Below are 20,441 nucleotides of genomic sequence, written 5' to 3'. Positions count from 1 at the left end.
AGTATGATGTTTGATGCTTTTCTGTTCAGAAGGCCCAGTAGCCAAGGAAGCCTACAGTGAAGGGAGGTTGAAGTGTGACTGGTGGGAAAGGGAGTTTACTGAGCGTAAGGCCAGTGTCTCTAAAGGACGGACGCACAGCTTTTGAACTGCTTGTCTCTCCTGTCCCTATGACTTTTTGTTCGCCATTACTGACACAGTTAATGCCTGTTTGGGGGCTCCCAGATCCGTAAGAAGCATTACCTTTCTCCCGTTACTACTTTCCCCTCTCTTGAAAACCTTTTTGTTCTCAAGACAGGGTTTCTCTGTGTGTTCCTGGCTGTCCTGGAACTCATGGTGTAGACCAGGCTGGCCTCGAGTTCACAGAGATCCACCTGCCTCTGCCACCAGTGTGCTGAGATTAAAGGTGTGTGTCACCATGACTCACCTCCCACCTCGTTTTTTATTTTCCTCTAAGGGGTCTGGTTTACTTAATAAAACTCCATAAAGATTTCAGTCATAAGAAATAAATTATAGACTCACGGTTTCCATGACCTGGAAGGATGCTGCAGACAGCAGCACATGCATGCATGCAAGCTCAGGACTTGGGGAGGGAGGCAGGATGATCACAGTTAAAGGCTGGCCTGAGCTGCATGGCAGAACTGTATCTAAAAATATAAAATGAAACTTTTTTTTTAAACCAAGTCACAGGAAAGAACTAACAAGATTAGCTCATGTTTCTTAAGTTTGAAATGGTATCAGAAATAGTGTATGGTCATGCCATCCTAAACACCTACACTTCTCATGAAGTGTTAACAGAAAGAAAATGTATCTTGAAGTAAAGTGGAGAGAGCCCTTCAAGCCACATCAGCACCCCCAATAGTTCTAGAGTCAGTAAGCATTTGTTTTACTGTTAGGAACCAGAGTAAAGTTTAATAGTTGGCATATTAAAAGAATAAACCTATGAAGAATACATTTCTGATGTACCAAATGAAAAAACAGACAGTGCAGGGAAACTCAAACACATACAAAACCATGTTTGTGCATTTTTGATCAAGAGATTTACATTCTATATTAAATCATAAATATAAAAGAAACAATGTATAGTTTTTGGTAAAGCAACTTTTAAGCTCTTAAATATATTTCAAGATAAGAGCCTCTGGTATGTATAAGATTATATAGATTAAATCAAGCCTGCTGAGTTATGCTGTACTTTAACAAATAGCTATGCAAAATAACTAAAATTTTCTATAGAAATTAAATGAGCATATCCAAACCTGGAGTGCTCTCACGCAATACTTAATTATAACCCAGAGCAGAACTTAGTAAAGTCAAGCAAAACACTTCTACTGCCCCCGGATTTACAAATACCTGAAATGATAACAGCATATTTTAAGAAAAAAAATCAGGAAACTGCACGTATTAACAAATGACCATGCATACATACATCCGCTTATCAGTCACTGGAGTAAAGGAGTGAACCGTCGGAGTCCTCGGGTGTGTGGCTTTCATTCTGCTCAGAAAGAAGCACTTTGAATGTTTGCATGGAAACAGACTTTGATAGCTAAGTGGCAAGTGGTCATGCACTGAAATCGACTTAGATTTTCTTCTTTTCTGGTTGCTCAGTGGGCTCTGACTTTGGTGCAGGAAAAGCTTGGTGATACAGGTGTCTGTGGGTTGCTGCTGCACTGTAGAGCTTGTAGAGCGCCTGGGAGGTAAGAATCAGGGTTGCAAAACAGTGAGCACACAGGTATACCTTCCCCCTCCCCCTATAGTACTATATCAAATTCAGCATTTTTGTATATGGTGTGCATGTATGTGTGCGCAGGTATGGCTGGAGGCCAGAAGTTGTTGGGTGTCTTCCTCTATCGCTCTCCACATTGTATATGCGGCAGGGTCTCTCAGCAGTTTGGTCAGTCTAGCCAGCAAGCTTGCCCAGAGAATTCCATCTCTGCCTTCTAAGCATAGGGATTATAGGTGGGCCACCACATCCACCTGATACTCAAAGTGGTTATTGGAGACTTGAACTCAGGTTCTTACCCTTGGGTAGCAAATGGTTTACCCACTGAGCCATCTTCTCAGACCTGAACTGATATTCTTTATATCATCCTCTATCAAACACAGACCTAGGGAGGGCTGGAGAGATGGCTCAGCAGGTTAGAACACTGGTTCATCTTCCAGAAGACTTGGGTTCAAGTCCCAGTATCCACATGGTGGTTCACAACTACCTGTAACTCCAGTCCTAAGGGACCTGACGCCCTCTTCTGGCTTCCACTGTTACTGCATGCACATTGTATACAGACGTCCATGCAGCTGAAACACTCACGCTGACCAATAACTAATATCTTAAAATGTATTTTCAGTTCCCTGGCATGTGTTACTGGTTGAGCTTCCCAAGTTTTACTCTCTGACAGCACTTCCTTTATCTTAAACATCTCTTAGCATACTGTCTCCCAGCCCAATTGTTTTCCATGTCCCAGGGACTTGTGGACATCTCATTGTGAATATTGTCAGTTTTACACAACTTAGACCTGTAATTTCCGTTGTGAATCTATTTTTTGGAATGGGCTGCTTTTCCATTCTTTGTGTGCTGGGTGAGCTATAGAGGTATTGTTCCTTCCCCACGCTGGGCTCCCCTGTTTACTCCTTTACTCCAGAGACTGATAAGCAGATGTATGTATGCATAGTATTTGTTAATATGTGCAGTTTCCTGATTTTTGTCTTTAATACGCTGTTATCCGAGGTCAGTAGATGTGTTTTTGCTGGACTTTGCTCAATTATAGTAAGGGTTATAATTAAATACTGTGTGCTAGCACTCCAGGTGTGGATGTGTTCATTTAAGTGGGATACATGTTCTCCTGCTGCACAGAACCTTGTTCAGAAACACCGCTTCAGAACATCTTCCCTCACTGAAATGACCTCTGGCTATTCCTTGTATTGTTTTAGTGAATCAAAAGAATGTTGGGTTTTTCTTGAGATTTGGTTTCACTATGTGTTCCACATTAGCTTCAAATTTATTATCCTCCTCCCCCGCCCCGCTGAGTGCTGGGATTGTGGACATATGTCACCGCACCCAGCAATCATATTTTTCCATGTTGCACATTTTTGGGTAGTCTAAGAATCACAGTTTTTCCTCTTAACTAGGGTGTAAGAGCTCTCCCTCTGACTGTCACAAACTGAACACTCAATTCTGACTCACTCACTCTTGAGTCTGTAGTTTAATATTTTTAAGAACTGGGTAAAAGCTTAATATTTAGCTATTCTCAAGAAGTTTTTCATTTGTGATTCTATATAGCTGTTTTCTTTTTAAAAAATTTATTAATGTATCTTATGTATATGATGCTTTGTTTTCATGTATCAAAAATGTCATATGTAATATATGTATCATAAATATCAGAAGAGGGCACTGGGTCCCATGAAGTACAGTTACAGACAATTGTGACCTGCTATGTGGGTGCTGGGAATTGAACTCAGGACCTCTGGAAGAGCAGCCCCTGCTCTTAGCCACTGAACCATCTCTTTGGCCCCTATAGCTAAGTCCATCCTTGTTCTGATACATTCTGCTCCTGGTATACTTAATTCCAGTTTTCTTCAAGTATTAGGTTCCCCCACCCAAGGTTTTATGTACAAAGTTGAAATCTGTTTTGTCTAGTGAGTTTAGTTTGCTTTTTACATAAAGTAGCTGTTATTGACTTTAAAATATTAAATGTTCCATTGGGATTTGATTAGAAGACATAATTCACTCATACAGTCAAGGAGAAACTGAGGAATTAAGATTAGCTTTGAAAAAAATAACAGTTCTGTAGACATCATTTTTCTTAGTGTAATTGTTTCTAGAAACGCAGTTTCTTATTCATACATACATGGAAAGGAGAAAGGAATGCTGGTTCACAGGCCAGGTTTGAGATGTGCAAAGAAAGCATGGATGCATCCTGTGATGGAACCTTCTTATAGTCTGAGTAGCTGTCAGCTCAAAGCCAAAGTCCTTAAGGTGGCAGCTGCATCTAAAACCCCCTCTGTGGTGGCATTACTCAGATTGCAGACCTGCTGGCATCACCGTAGAAGAGCAAGGGACACGGTGATGATCAGTCTTCATGTTCACCCTTACGGGTTTTGGAATCCCTATGGAAACATCTCTGGGTATTTCTATGAAGTTGTTTCCAGAATGATTAACTGGGCAGAGAAGACCCATCCTCAGTGTGGGTAAGGCCATGTATCCCATGGGCTCTGATCCCAGAGGGAATAAAAAAGATGCTTAGCCTCAGCATCCACCTCTCTCTGCCCCCTGGCTGCAGCTGCCTCGTGCTTCTGCCACCATGCCTTCTCTGCTGCCATGTCCTCTTAAACTGAGCCAACTAAACCTTTGTTCCTGCGTGTTTCCTTTTGTCCAGTATTTGACCACAATGGGGAAATTTAATATGCAATATTAGAGCTTAAAACATGAAATTTTCTACAGTGGAACTAAATCAAGTACTCTTTAATGACACTTCTATGCAAATTAAATACAACAAAATATTTGGGATATGTTAAACATTCATACAAACATTTTAGAGAAGTATTTTCAAAGATATTCTATAATATCTAGTCAGTTATAAAGTAGGAATATCACATTTAGAAATATGTTTTAATTAAAAAATGTTAACTTACCTCATTTGTGCTTCCCTGTGGCGGAGGCAATTTTAAAAGAAAGAAAAGTATTATATCTTGCTTAATAACATAATTTTCTACTTCATTTGCAATACCAATTGTGAGCATTAAGAACAAATTCTCCTGAAGATTCAGTTTAGATTCTGCATTTTATCAAAATATTTTAAAGAACCCAATTCTGTATTTCCTATAGGTTTTAACATTGTGTTCTAGCAGGATTTTGAGGTTTACACAGGTAACCTGTCTTTAGCCTTGAGAGACTCTGAGATAATGAGCAGCTGGGGCCCCAGAGGCGCTGCATTCATTCCATGTGCTCTTATCAGTTTATTTCAGCTTGATTGACGGCACACAGCTCAGTAGTTACCATTCTATTGCAGAAAAGTGTGCTCTTCATGCTGGGGCTGGGGGCTGTGCTACTGTTAGCTACCTCTAGACCACAAATGTTCAAAGGCTTAAAGGGTTAAAATGTCTACTAAACAGTTGTGTAGGACATACTGTAGTTGTTCATATCTTGCCGTGTTGTAAAGTTTTAAAGAATGGGCCCAAGTCATGTTTACTTGTGTATTTCTGATACTGAATGAAACACTAATTACACAATGTGTGCAGAATTTATCTGAGGAAAATGAAAAGAACTCTTACCTGGTCCCACAAGGCTGCAGCTACCTGGTCGATTACAGCACCCAGCTCTCGGTACTCTCCAGAGTAGCGGATGTACGCCCAGGTGCACAGGGTGATGAGGGTCAGTCCCATGATCATGTTGCACAGACTGGCTATGATGTCCAGCCCAATGAACCCAGTCACACCAGCAATCACGTACGTGATAAAGATGACAACGAACAGTGTGGCTGGGGTGCGAGCTGCATGGAAGATATTTTTGCTGTCATTGTGCTTGATGTACTGGATGTAAAGTTCATCGATCTCGCTCTCCAGCTGCTGCAGGTACCGCCGGCTGAACTCCTCACCACCCATCTTCTTCACCCCTCGGAATAACTTCACAGATTCCTCTTTCAGCTGCAGGTGCTTGCTCTGCAGGTCATTAGGGGCCAGAAATGGTTTGTCACCACCACAAATCTGTCAGAGAGAGAAGTGTTTGTTTATGTAACAGGGAGTATATGATCAACTGTATCCAAATTTTTCACGAGTAGGTGACTTTGTTAGAGCACACTGGAATTGCTGCATAGGAATGATGAATTGAGTGACAGCCTACATTCCCATCCCTAGTGACACTGCATGGTACAGATGGTGTGAGCGACCTGCAGTCGCATAGACAATTACATGCACTACAGAATCCGGACTGTCCATCCTTAGAGTCCATTTCTACTTATTAGAAGTTCACTGTAATACAGTATTCTATTATACTAACTACAGTCTCATACCTCTTGCGTTTGTTTTTGATTGTGTCAGGAAGACAAGTTGAGTGAGTGACCTAAAACATCTAGGTTTATCTAAGTACACAGTGATGCTTGCATGACAAAATTACTTGATGCATTTCTCAAAATACAATCTGTCAAGCGCCAGGAAGAAGGCTGCGTATGTGTTGCCGGTTCACATGGCTCCATATCCCTGAGGCATAACTATGAAAGGTGGCGGTGGAATGGCTTAGATAGGGGTTTTGTTGTTGTTTTGCCCAGCCCCTCTCTTTTAAGATGCAGCAAATAGTATCCATGACTTAACCAAGTTCTTTAAGATAAAAAAGACATGACCCAATATAATTGCCAACTCCTTGTTAACAGAATGAAAACAAAGCTGAGAAAACTGCTTATATTGCACTTCTTCTAGAAGTCAAATGATACTGAAGTTATTTGACCAATGAAATTTAATTTAAAATAATCAGTACTCTAAAGCTCTTGAACAGGGCTGGAGAGATGGCTCAGAGGTTAAGAGCACTGGCTGCTCCTCCAAAGGTTCAATTTCCAGCAACCACATGGTGGCTCACAACCATCCATAATGAGATGTAGTTCCCTCTTCTGGCGTCCAAGCATACATATTTTCCTTAGCAGTTTCACAGTTTACTTTGAGCAGAGCCAACTGGATGTTTTCTTAGAGTACGAAGAAGTACACAGTATGTTCTTCAACTACATTTTCAGGTTTTTAGAAAGTTAGAAGGTAGGCTGGGGAGATGGCTCAGTGGGTAGGAGTAATTGCGTATGCAAGGATGAGGACCTGAGCTCAAATCCCAACACCACATAAAACAGCGGGGCACAGCTGCACATACCCATACTCCAGCATGGAGGGGTGGAGGCAGGAAGGTCCTATAAGCTCACTGGCCAGCCAGCTTAGCTTCTGGTTCCCTGTGAAACTCTCTCTTAAAGGAGTAAGGTAGGGAGCACTAGAGGAAAGTACTTAACAGCTTCCACTGGCCTTCATGTGCATGTGTGCACCTCCCAACCACCCCCCTCATGCACATACAAAGTTACAAAGCAATTTTCAGCTAACCATGTCCTTAACTTTGGCTATAGTTTTAGTATTGATAATACATCTAATTATCTTTTATATACCATATTTCTCTTGATTGCTAAGATTCCATCAATTTTAGATGAACTTTGATCTTACAACTTTTAGGGGAAAATGATACTTATATTAGTTGAAACTAAATTGAGGAAATATACTATATAAAATATTGGTTCCTTAGGCTTGGTTTTTATTTTTTTTTTACAAGTTTTAAGTGAAATAATAGACTGCAGAATTACATATGCACAGCAGAGAGAGTAGTATATGTTACTTTTAGCCACTAAATCTTCCACTGGGATGTTCTGGCCAAATAAAACATGAATATTTTTGTTAGCAGAGAACTAATTTTTAAATGCCTCTAAAACTGCATTGTGTGTACCTTTTTCTTTTGAAACATGGTTTCATTTCACTGTACCCCAGGGCTAGAATTAAATTCATTACAGGCCAGGTTGTCTTCACTTTCGTGGCAATTCTTCTGCCTCAACTTCCATGCCCACTATGTAATGTTCTGTTTGTAAAGTACCTTAGGAACACAGGACATGTGACGTGTGCATACTCAGCTAAGTGACATTAAAGTCACCTCTTTGCATATGCGCACGGTGTGATGTGACATTAGAGAATGGGTTCTAAGAAATACTGTTTATTATTTTAAAATCCTGAATTCTTACCTCCTCCATCTTCTTGTTGTACGTGTCCTTGGCGGTTGCAACAGCTGCTAAATTGTTAGCTTCTGCTGTGGCCTTGGGACAAAGTGCACACTTTAATGTAAAGTGGAGTCATCTGTATCAGAGCATCACATGCAAAAAATGCTCCAGGGCCATCCATCAAGGAACCCGGAGTGTTTCTACCACATGTTCAAATCATTATTACCAACCTCTTAAGATGTACACAGCCTGCATTTGTACTCAGTAAGCCATAATGCTACAGTGAATGTCCATTTGGACATATGACAGCGGTGGGAGCATTGCATCAGCCAGGACAGGGAGAGTGGGTTCCTAAACAGACTGGGTACAAAGTGGATCTCCACCCAAGCAAAGCTGTTGTGTGGTGTGGAACATTCAGATGGACACATGGGTAGGGTAGGCAAGTGATCTTCAATCTTCAGGTGATGCTCTGAAACCTCATTACCCCTGATGAATACGCACCTGTAGCATGGACTTGGGATGCGGTAACTCTTCACCTTGATAGATCTTTATGTATGCCTGAAGCAAAACAAAGGAAAAGAGCATTTCATCCAACATTTCTCTTCTTATGTTAACTTGAATTTTAGGGTCTTGACAATTAAAAAATATGTATTTTCAGGGACTATTCTTTTTTTTTTTTTTTAAAGATTTATTTTATTTATTATGTGTACAGCATTCCTTCCATGTGTGCCTGCAGGCCAGAAGGGGGCGCCGGGTCTCATTATAGATGGCTGCGAGCCACCATGTGGTTGCTGGGAATTGAACTCAGGACCTCTGGAAGAGCAGTCAGTGCTCTTAACCACTGAGCCATTTCTCCAGCCCCCTCAGGGACTATTCTTTCTTTTTTTACTTTTTATTTTTTTTTTAGCTATTCCCTCTTTCTTTGATGCTCTTTCCATACACAGCCATATGCCAATGCTGCCCTTCAGAAAGGTTCAATTCATCTCCCTTAAAAGCTTTCTCGGATCCCTCTGCTGGAGTAGCCTCCCTTTTCTGTGAGTCTGTGTCCTGCTTTTATCATAGGCTGCATGGACCTGATCTGCAAAGGGATCATGAATCCAAACAGTGTGCTTATCTACAGGGTTAGACTAGAAATTCAGATACACCACTGTGAAATGAAGGAAAAAAGATCACACAAAAAGGCATTTTAGATGTTAAAATATCATTTTTAAAAGCTGAAATTTAATCTTGAAGCACTTGACAAATCAGGTTAATTTCGTCATTAAATATTTATGTTGTCAAAGTGCATTAGGTGTTATTAAAGTTAAGAGGTAAATACAGATTCAAAGTAATTCTACTAAAATTGCCTTTGGTGCAGAGAGCAGTTTGGAAGAATTCTTTCTCAGGAAGAGAATATAGTTGCTTTTGGATAATCTTAAAGGTGAAATTCAGTATGGGGGGGGGGGCTCTGGAAAGCACTCCGATAAAGGTTGGTTCAACTCTGATACGTTTTTATTTCAAAGTTTAGTTCCCTCAAGTTAAAAACAAATGGTAAATTTACTACCAAGAAGATTTTATTTCCTCAGACAGCTGCTTCTCTAGGTGCGTCATGGTTTTCCAAAGCCTTTTTATGGGCGCCTTGTCCATTCGCCCACAGAGTTTCTATGTGGAGGATGCATACCCCAGGGCATGCCAGTGGAAGGGACTCACAAGAGGCACAGAAACGAGAGGGATACCTTGAAGTACTCCAGCAGACCTCGGCAGGTGATTTTATTCCCATTGATCTCTTTAATATCCAGGCTCTCGGGACTAAGGAGCCACGGAATCAGGATTTTCAAGTTTTTGATGAATTCGTCATCTATTTCTACAATTGAAAGCAAATTCACCATTATTTTAAAAACCCAGTCCAATCCTCCGTGTCACAGAATGAAACCTCCATTTCCCTGGCCCCAGTGGAAAATGGCGCCGCTGGCTTTCCGGTAACTTAGCAACTCTGAAGACCTGTTACGGGGCGTGGTTCTTCTTGATGCACGTCCACTCTTGGCGCCCTTATCGCCACTGGTGTCGTATACCTATGAAGAATCCTTAACATTAAATGTTCAACATTTTATAGCCCCCCCTTTTTTTTATTTTTTTGATTTTTTGAAATAGGATTTCTCTGTGTAGCCCAGGCTGGCCCGGAAATCACTTCGGCAGATCATGCTGGCTTAAAACTCAGAGATTCACCTGCCTCTGCCTCCCAAGTGCTCGGATTAAAGGCGTGCACTTTAATTAAACACCTCCTAGTGTTACAGCCAATTTAAGTATTTCATGTAGTCTGAGACTTTTGGGTCTTATGGTTATGTATAGAGGCTCAAAAATGGGGAAGTTGGGGGCGGTGGTGTGCACCTATATTTCCAAATACTTGTGTAGCTGACTCAGGATCATTTGAGCCCAGTCATTCAGGTCCACCTTGGTTAATAAAAAGACCATGACCTAGGGCCTCACTATGTAGGTCTCTGATTTTCAGGGATGCTCTCATCTCTGCCTCCTGCACACTCATGTTATAGACGTGTGTGACTACATCAATATAAGTTTCTAAGTAATGATTACTACAATATTATTAATACTAGAATATATCAGTTTTTTAAATGTGTATATAATAAGGTGTTCTTACAAAATCGTTTTAATACACACACACTTCTACCCAAACTTTTTCTTATGAAATTGGAATGGAATGAAAATAGACGTAGGTCCACTACACCAGAAAGGTAACTATTACTAAAGCAATCAACACATTTGGGCATAATGTGCTCTGAAGATAGTGCGAGACATCTCTACCTTCCTTGGGACCACTGCAAACCATTCCAACTATGGGTCCAGAAAATAACAACAGAGTAATGATAGACAATATTATTTGACCACAGTAAATTCAGTCTGGAACATGGTTAGATACGTTCAGATCAGCCTCCAGAGGGTCCTATGAGTGTCCAGTGGATGTGTGTACGTGGATCAACACTCAAGGTGATGTTGTATTTTCATCATCTATTCAATAAGTTCTGCTTCAAGACAGCAAAAACTACTTGGGAAGCCAGGGCCTGGGCCAACATGGTAGTTACCTAAGTTACCAAATACACACTCCATACAATGTACGCTTTATAAGGAACTAGGAGTAGGACCACTAGTATATGATTTGGAGTATAAACTAACAAAGGATGGTAACTTCTCAAGACTTCCTGCCAAGTCATTAGAAATACCTTTTCCTTTTAAAAAAAAAAAAAGTCTTGATTGGCATTAGACTCTAATAACTGCCGCTAAGGAAGCTGCCCCACAGTGTATGTTGTGGTTACCTGACTGTTCGATACAACTCCTTGCTGGTTAGGAGACTATCTTCTGTGCTAGCAGAGGTATTCAATTCAGTAAAAGCTAGTTGAACGTACTGTGAATGAACACGACTCAACACTTTTGACCTCTGGGATCCAGTGTAGGATGTTCCTTCATTAGTAGCAATTAAATTAATCATATAATTTTAAAGAACACTGGAAATACTGTTATTCATGGGGTTAGTAAAGATGGCAATAATTGCAATTCTTTGTAGGACAATTATTAGTGTTGATTATGAACTAGAAAATTATTTCTGCCTGTGAAATAGTACATGAGAACCTCCTACAAAAGCCCACAGACATATCTTTGCTAGAGACAACCACTCTCGTGCCAGCTCTCTGAAGAGTACCATGGCTAGCCCATAAGGGATCCAGCCAGGGAAAAGTCATCGAATTATGAGATTCAGTGTTTGCATGTTTGTTGCTGTTCTATTCATAATAGCCAGAAACTGGAAACTCGGCCATTTAAAAAAAGGAAATCATGAAATCTGCAGATAAATGGATGGAATTAGAAAAACTCATCCTGAGTAGTGTAGCACAGACCCAGAAAGAGAAATGTGGTATAGATTTGCTTATGTATTGATATTAGCTGTTAGGTCAATGATAACCTAGCTACCATCCATAGAACCACAGAGGTTGGGTACAGAGTAAGGTATTGGGGAAACAACAGATCTCCCTAAGAAAGGGAAAGAATAGATGGTTACAGATTGATGGGAGGGAGAGTGGACTGGAGGGCCCAGTGGGGAGGGGGGAAGGGGAGGAAGACAGGGAGGGGGGTATGGGAAGAGACAGCTAGAATTAAGGGCCATCTGGAGGGTAGTACGGGAACCTAATACAGGAGAAGAACCAAATACCACAGTTCAAAAAATAAATTAAAAAAAAGACAGCCTTAAAATGACTCCTAATGACACTTGCTCAGTCATCAGAGAAGCTTCCTCCGCCAGCGGATGAGAACAGCAGCAGCAGAGCCAGAGTAGGAAACTTTGGCACACTCAGCCCTAAACAGGATGTCTCCATCAAATCCCTCCCCTCAGAGCTCAGGAACACTCGAAGAAGAGGCAGAAAGAGTGTAAGGTGATGGAGGACATCGATATGACCGATGCACACAAGAACTCAGAGACTGAGGCAGCATGCACAGGGCCTGCAGGGTCTGCAGCAGATGGGATCCCAGAGATGAGAGAAGTGGACAGCCCCTATTCCTAAGCCAGAAGCTCTCTTCAAATGAAAATTTGGTTTCCTCCAAGGGAGTCTCCTCCTAAGGAGGCTGCCGACAGAATGACCTCAGTGGCAGCCTTGACGGTTCCCTGTCTCATAATGTCATGTCGGTGCTCGTCTCTTAACTCTACAGTTCCTTTGTGTCTACATTACGAGATTCCCAAGTGGGTAAACGCGCGAGTCTCTCTCCTGTGCCTTCTCCTCAGCTCTTTTCCTTCTATTGTCTTGTCCGGTTCTGATGTGTTAGTTCTTGCATTATCTTTTTTGTTATCACCCCATAGAAGCCTGTTTATTTTATAATGAAAGACAGAAAGGGAGTGGATCCTGATGGGAGGGGAAGAGGAGAAGGGTTGGGAGGAACAGAGGGAGGGGAAACCAAAAATCAGGATATATTATGGGAGAAAAAAAAATCTATTTTCAATAAAAGAAAAAAATCAATGTTGGATGGAAAAATGCTGTAGATAACAGATTTTCAAAATTGCCAAAGCAGACACTGAGAAAAAGTAGAACATTTCTGTACTCAAGGTAAATTTAGCAGAAGTCCTATAAGCTATACAAACCTCATTAAAATGGAACTTTGAGGGCAACTGAAACCAGTTTCATTTCTCTTTCTCCTGGGCTAGCTACTCTGCAGACCTGGAGCTGGCAGATGGTTGTAGTTAACTGCATAGGCCAATGTCTATGTGGACATATAGATACAACTGGATGGGGAACAAATTATCACAAAATAGCCATGTATATCGGTGTAATTTTCCTAACCCTTCCTAAGCTGGGGCACTGCATGGGCTGCAGCTGCTCACTACTGTAAGGGACCAGGCCAGTGGCTTCTTCTTCATAGGGAACTCTTGTTCAGCATCCCACCCCACCCCTGTTTATGGCTCCCAGTTCCAGAGAAGACAGACAGGCTTTATGGAAGCCTGCTCTTTGTGTAACTTGTTCAAGACACACTGACGTCCTTAGTCATTTCATAATAGAGAGGGCCATGTGTCCTCTAGTGGGTTAGGGTTCAGAAGCAACAGGGAGATCACCTGGCACCCACGTTTGTGTCGTGTGCCCACTGCCATCTGCTGCTGTAAAAGCAGAGAAAACAGGATTCTTGGTATAGAAAACCAAGGCCGGTGGCTGAGAAATTTAGAATTCTGCTTATTATATCAACTGCTAATGTTACAGATAAAGGTGTCAGATAATTCCATGGACACAAGGGAAAAAAATACTTTTGCTGATCAATTCTGCTGTAGTTTCTAAAATGTTGTCATTTTTAAAATGCAATTTAAAATCCCTTTGACAACAATTGTCTGAAAACAATTAGCAATGTCACTGTCTCACCCCGGCATAATGTTAAGATAGAAAAGCCATAATAAGTTAGACAAGGAAGTGTGCATTCCATGGTATGTTCAGTGGTAGGCTCACAAGTAAGAAGTCACAACTGCCCTGAACTACCTCAGATTAACCACACAGCAAATGCTACAGATAGCGCTTGTCTTTTCAAACAGGAGTCAGCCTCACAGTGCAGCTTACATGCTGAAGAGCAGTGCTTATTATTCTGTTTAGAGAAACTTGTTCTTCTCTGGAGAGAATTTTATTCTTTAGTGAAATTTTTATCATTTGTTAAATTCTTCCATAGTTAAAGAGCCTGGATTCAGTATTGAATGTAGTGTTTGCTTTCAGTCTCTAAATATGTATTTCAACAAAAACAGACATTTTTCTATTTGAGTCACTATAGATAAAGGAAACTGAGCACACGGAAGCAGTTTCCAGAGCGCAGAGTGAGAGGGTGAGGGCTGCGGCCTGTTGCTGGTAGCCGCAGGCTCTCACAGCTGTCTCAGGGACCTCCAGCACCAGGCCGCTCCCCAGTCCTCTCGCCAGGACCCCCTATCATCCGCCTCACATTAGCGCAGGAGCTGAGCCAGAGCCACAAGTGCGTGGAGCCGACTCCAGAGCGATAAGGGACGCAAACTCATTAAAAGTCACACAAACCTTTTAGTTTTCCATCAAAGTTTGGGTTCGTAGCTACCTTTAGGCCAGGATGAGGTAGGAGGAAACAGGAGATGTTGGTGAAGCAGGAATGGATGTGCTTCCTGACATTCTGTAGTTCTTCATGCTGGTTCCCCGAGACCTGCGGGAAGTCATTCTGAAGCTCAACTGCTGGAGACATAAACTGCCTGTCTGCTTCCATGCTGAGAAAACGGTACAATGTCCACATAGCCATACCTAAGTGTAGCAAGTGTGTGCAATCGGCACACTTTACATACCTAAGTGTAGCAAGTGTGTGCAATCGGCACACTTTACATATCTAAGTGTAGCAAGTGTGTGCAATCGGCACACTTTACATATCTAAGTGTAGCAAGTGTGTGCAATCGGCACACTTTACAAGCCTCTGTCTTCCTACAAAACAATGTGGTCAGTTCTGTCACAGCAATGTCTAATCTCTGGGACAAATTTCTCTCACAGTTGGCTTTCTGTTGCTGTGCTAAACACCATGACCAAAAGCAGCTGGGGAAGAAAAGGTTTGTTTCCACTTCACTTTCTATTCTGTCACCAAGAGAAGTCGGGCCAGCATCCCAGGGCAGGAATCCAGAGGCGGGGTCTGAGGCAGAGGCCATGGAGGAGGGCTGCTGGCTCACTTGCTCACTTGCCCCTAGTGACTCAGTCACTTTACTTCCTAAACAACCCAGAGCCACCTGCCTGCCGTGTGAGGGGCACCACCCACAGAAGGCTGGCCCCTCCCACACACTTGGCTACAGGCCAGTCCCATGAAGGAATTTTCTCAGTGGAAATTCTCTCTTCCCACATGACCCTAGCTTGTACGAAGTTGATAGTAACAAACAAACAACCAGCTCCATGCTTGAACCCTAAAATGGCATTTGAATAGCTAGGCATTCCAGACAAACCTAAATAACCCGTCCCTTTTAGACATGTGTTTAACAGTTTGTAGGAAGGACACATGAGATAATTATTTAACCTGCCAGTAAAACGTGAATCTAGACATTTACACTGCTTTGCATCTTCAAAGTAAAAGTTTTTCCTGGAGGAACAAGTACCAAAGAAGTATCTACAAAATCATCTACCAAAGAAGCATCTGTATCAGATTCATAGACAATAACTTTAAAGTACAATTCTACCTGTAGTTTATTACAAATCCATCTTGAGTATTTATTAGAGAAACTGCAAGGGGCAAGTGAAATTGTGGCTCCTGAGTGAAGTGATTCAACAGAAATACTCGAGCTTATTCTGGAGAAAGGGCAAGCACCTAACTAGTTAACCAACCTTGAGTCGTTTTTCCAAGAACTTGGCGCCACCATCGGCTCCATATGAAAATTCGTATGGGAAACTCCAGTCTCGAACGAGAAATATCAGACTCTGGAAAGTAGTAAGAAGGTGGATAAGAGCACTTGGAGGTTAAGTCCTCTGCTTTTTACTGGAGCCAGTCGCATTACTGCATCTTAACCGTGTTCCTTTTGTAGAACTAAAAGCAAATATCAAGTCTTAGAAAGTTCTCCGCAGTCTGCAATGAGCTCATCATGCTTCCACAATGTGGGAACAGCAAGCTGCCTGCTCACTGCAGGATGAATGCATCCCGCTGAGATGAGGGGCAGGCGCAGTCATGACCACCATTAAGCTGTCTGAATGGACCCATAATTAGATTTCATGTGGGGTGTTCCTATGACTCTGACTCTCTCTCTCTCCCATTTCATTCTTTCTTCCTTTTTATGGTTATGGCAGAATATATGCATTAGATACCAGGCCAGCTTTAAAGAGACGAAAACACTGGAGTCCAGGCTACGTAGACCAGGCTGGTGTTGAACTCACTGTGAAGATTAAGCTATCAATGAGATCACAGCAATCCTCCTGGCAAGCATCTCTACCAGCTTTAAATTTTGTTTTCTTTTTAAAATTTTAATGATTTATTTATGTTTCATGTGCAATGGTGTTTTGCCTGCATAAATATCTGTATAAGGGTGTCAGATTCCCTAGAACTGAAGCTACAGACAGTTGTTAGCTGCCACTGAACTGAACTCAGAGCCTCTGGAAGAGGAGCTAGTGCTTTTAATCATTGAGCCATCTTTCCAATCCCTATTGTTTTGTTTTTTAAGGTTTCCTTTTTAAACTTCTTGTGTCTATGTGCATGTGTGTAGAGGTCAGAGGACAACTGGTGACAGCTGTTTTTTTCTTCCTACCATGTGGGTTCCAGGGATAATACTCAGTTGATAGCCTTAGTAGCACACACCCCTACTCTTGAGTCATCTCTTGAGCCCAACACCAGCTTTTTCCTAAACTTAATTATTTTAATTTTTTATAGAAATGATAGTATGCATTTTTATCATAAATTTTCAAAATCCAGAGAATAATAATTAAGATGCATTCCAAATTTCAAAAGCAACTACAGCTAACACTTAGTGAAGTTTATACACAAGGAGTAGGACAAGGGAGAAAGAAAGGCAATTTTATATAAAAAATCATGAGAACAATGCCACAGCCAAAGTGAAATTAAATGTCTAGGAAACTTAGGATGGCATTTAAGATAGTGATGAGTTTCAAGGAAATAATTTTTCACCACCAGTTCACAAACTGTTCACTTTAAAATCTTCTGTGTTGAAATATATTCTGCATACAGAAAAACACATGTAATCGCAAGGCTTAACATATTGTCAGAAACTGAGCACACCATGTAACCAGCCCCTACATGGTAAAATATTGTCTATCATCCCTGAAGCCCCCACTCCAGCTTTCTTCCCTTCCACCTCTGCCTGAAGGGCAGCACTATTGTGACTTGGAAATAACAGGTTAGTTTGCGTGTTTTCATTCAGCGCTGCATCTGAAATTCATCATTCTGCAGCATGACTGTTACCATTCAGAGTCAGCATTGCGCAACATTCCATTATGTTAGGAACATGCTTGACCCTTAGAGTCAGCATTGCGCAACATTCCATTATGTTAGGAACATGCTTGACCCTAGTTTCCTGCCATGAGGAAATTCGACTTCTCAGGCTTCCTCTTATCTTTCCTTCCAGCTCCTATTTATTTTTCAAGTAATAACTTTGAAATAACAACACAAGGAGCTTGAGTATAAATGGTTAAAATACAACAGACACTGGCAGCTCTGTCAAACGCACGTAGAAATCATAAAGTAATTCTGTGAGTTCAATTGCCTGTGCCTGTACTTCCGTTCCCCCGTGGTAATACTTTAAATACCAGAACTTGATGAAGTTCTTATACTGTAAATAATGAGATCCAATTCCAACACAATCAAGTTAAAAAGCATAGACCGTCTTACTGATTCCATAACTGGTAGATCAGAGCCTTTTCTCATCTAATTGCTCCTTTCATGTGATGGTCAAGATGACCACTGAGATTCTGAAGATCACATAAGATTAACACAGCTGTGCAGTTCAGTTTTTAATGACAGTTCCACAAGCAAAGTTCCAGGGTGATGTGGAGTGTCCTTCTCTATATATGCTGCTTTTATTGGTTAATGAATAAATCTGCTTTGACCTATGGCAGGGCAGAATATAGCTAGGTGGTAAATTTGAACAGAGATATATAGAGAGGGTAGATGGAGTCAGAGAGATGCCATGTAGCTGTCGAAGGAGACAGATGCTGGATCCTTACCAGTAAGCCACAGCCTCGTGCCGGTACATAGAATAGAAATGGGTTAGTTTAAGATGTAAAAGCTAGCTAAAAATATGCCTGAGTTATTGACTGAACAGTGTTGTAATTAATACAGTTTCTGTGTGGTTATTAGGGTCTGGGTGGCCGGGAAATGAACTACTCTGCCTACACCAGGGAGGGACTCATCTATTTGTGATCGAATGCCCAGTCCTGAAGCTACCACTGTGGTCAGAGGGATGGGGGGGTCTGAATGGACTTCTCTCTGTAAGGGGTGGTGGCACCCCCTGCACCTGAACCAATGAGAGCAGATTCCCCATTGAAAGGGGTTCGACTAATAGTAGAAGTGGAGACAGGAGACCAGACAGAAAAGCACAGATTTCTATTGCTGTACTAAAGTGCTTTACCTTATCATAGACTGCAAGCCTCTGGAAGAGAGACTGAATTGCTTGCTTGCTCATTATTAGAATAAACACAGTGCAGGCTCCATACCCAGGTTTTCATCAGTCAAACTGCCATATTGTGGTGCTGGGGTTGTCCCCAAGCCCCACACTCAGCAGTCACCAGCAATCTTTACAGGAGAGCTAGGGTTGCTTCACTTTCTGACTGCTCTCATTCTTGAGAAGGTCTTCTGCTTATTTTATAGCTGTTGGACAAATTAGTTAGAAATAAAATTCTTACAGTGACCCTGTTTATTGAATGGTACTATGGTAAATTCTATGGGAATTATTTATCTTTGAACACACTAAGTACATCAGTATTTTCTAATGTTGACTGGAACGCACCATTATTTCCTACAGAGCTACTCTAAAGAATGCGTCTACCATCTTTTAAAATATCTTCTCTCTACTACATTTATTCCATTAGCTTCTTAGAGACTCTCATTTTGCCATGTGGTACACAAGGGTGTAGAGCCCGAGGTTTGTATAATTTGTGGGGCAGGGGAGACTCTCTGTAAGAAAAATAATATAAAAGTCTTGGGGAAAGTCCGATAAATATCACAAATATACAAAAAACCCAGACAAATAATAAAGCTTTATATTTCGTTCTTGAAAGGTGTTACAAGTTCTGCCTCCGTCCATCATCATCCCTACACACACACACACACACACTGAGGCAAGACCTTATTATGTGTCCCTGATTGGCCTGGCTCTAGATATGTAAACCAAGCGGTCCTCAAACTTGGATTCAGATAATCACTACGATGTCAGCTCCACGTTCACTGATTCACCCAGACGCAGAGTCAAGCACTTCTCCAGTTTCTTACAGGGTTCAGTTGAACACTGTAACGTCAACATTACCAATGCTGGATGAAGCTGACCTGCTCATTATTCCTAGGTCTTTTCAGTGGGCAAAGCTAGTACTTGTGTGAGTGCAAGTCTACATGTGTGTATGTGATAGAATATTGCCTTAATTCATGCTGGTGTGTACATTTTAAACACTTAGATGGATTAAACTGAGTTAGACAAATGATAGGCCTATGCGATTTTATCCTACAAATGGCCTTTTTATTTGAATAATAAATTATTATGCATATCCAGTATAAAATATGTGAAATTAATACTCTGAAATAATAATCTCTGAAGGAAAAACTGATTTAGAATCAGTGGCTAATAAATATCTGAACTAGTCTTCAGTGTGTCTAATCAATCAGTTTCAGTTTTAGCTTCAGTTTCAGGCAGGGAAAAGTTCTAGAAGTTACTTTGAGACTATAAACAACAGCTTGCTTCAGTCAACAGCCAGGAAAAGCCAACCTACTAGCAAGACTCATACTTTTGAGAAAAGCAAACTGATGACCTTGTTTTGTGGGTTACAGAGGCAAGAGTGGGCAGTGCTGGTCTCACAGTGTGTCCTCTGCTGAAGCATGCTGTGTGTTCAAGGGTGTGGGCAGGCTGATTCCAGCCACTGTTCCCTGCACACATCCCCCTCTGCCTGACTGACATGAGGGAAGTAGATACTCTGGCGAAAACATACAAACCACAGAGCTTCTGCTCTAAGACCTGAGTTAACTAATGAGCTGGGATATGACTATTAAAATAGCAGGTCATAAGTTATAGTTAACAAGCGCTGGGGGATCGGAGCAGGAGGAGAAGGCGGCACAGCTAGGTCCACGCTTTGAGCCTGTGGCCTGGGGAGAGCCCAGCTCTGCACTGTTATCCGTGTATGCAGGATTAGGTTTCTAAACTACTGTTCGGCCATTTCGTCCCTGGACAAAAGAGAGAAAGACACCGAGAAGTAATAACACCAGCACAGACAGCACTGATCTGAACAATGAATGAGACACGCTTTTGCACAGCGCCGGGACTAAAACAAGCACTGGCTCAGATGCTGCTTCCTCCAGCAGTTGTATTCCACAACCTAAATGTGGAAACCAAGAGAACTTTGGCCTGAACCTCGACCCAATTCTGGGTTGCCAGATAAGTAATTCTAATTTATGAAGCTTTTGGATAACCTAAGTTGCGGCCTGAACAGAATCTAAGTAGGGTAGGTAGCTTTCCCAGGTAGCTGTCCTCCTTAGCCCCACATATTAATCTCCATCTCTAGCAGGCAGACAGTAACC

At 41.6% G+C, this 20,441-nt stretch overlaps 1 protein-coding gene across 5 annotated transcripts in view; it reads right to left on the bottom strand.

The window, feature by feature from the left end:
* Positions 1–78: 78 nt before the first annotated feature.
* Atl1 (atlastin GTPase 1) overlaps positions 79–20,441 on the bottom strand; it is a 76,023-nt gene continuing 55,660 nt past the window's right edge. For 3 of the 5 annotated variants that reach the window (XM_050153526.1, XM_050153525.1, XM_050153527.1), the window contains 8 exons: positions 15,542–15,634; positions 14,252–14,390; positions 9,434–9,561; positions 8,220–8,276; positions 7,743–7,814; positions 5,263–5,694; positions 4,624–4,638; positions 79–1,684 (listed from right to left, as the gene is read on the bottom strand). In XM_050153526.1, coding sequence (XP_050009483.1) covers positions 1,574–1,684; positions 4,624–4,638; positions 5,263–5,694; positions 7,743–7,814; positions 8,220–8,276; positions 9,434–9,561; positions 14,252–14,390; positions 15,542–15,634 — 1,047 coding nt within the window. In that variant the 3' untranslated portion in view covers positions 79–1,573. The remainder of the gene's footprint in view (positions 1,685–4,623; positions 4,639–5,262; positions 5,695–7,742; positions 7,815–8,219; positions 8,277–9,433; positions 9,562–14,251; positions 14,391–15,541; positions 15,635–20,441) is intronic. The other 2 variants (XM_050153528.1, XM_050153529.1) reach the window with 2 other exon arrangements.

Source organism: Alexandromys fortis, unplaced genomic scaffold, assembly GCF_014885135.2.
Source record: "Alexandromys fortis isolate MF-2015 unplaced genomic scaffold, M_Fortis_MF-2015_v1.1 scaffold_82, whole genome shotgun sequence".
Lineage (NCBI taxonomy): Eukaryota > Metazoa > Chordata > Mammalia > Rodentia > Cricetidae > Alexandromys > Alexandromys fortis.
Note: the sequence above shows the minus strand (reverse complement) of the source record. Positions and strands in the feature narration are given on the sequence as shown.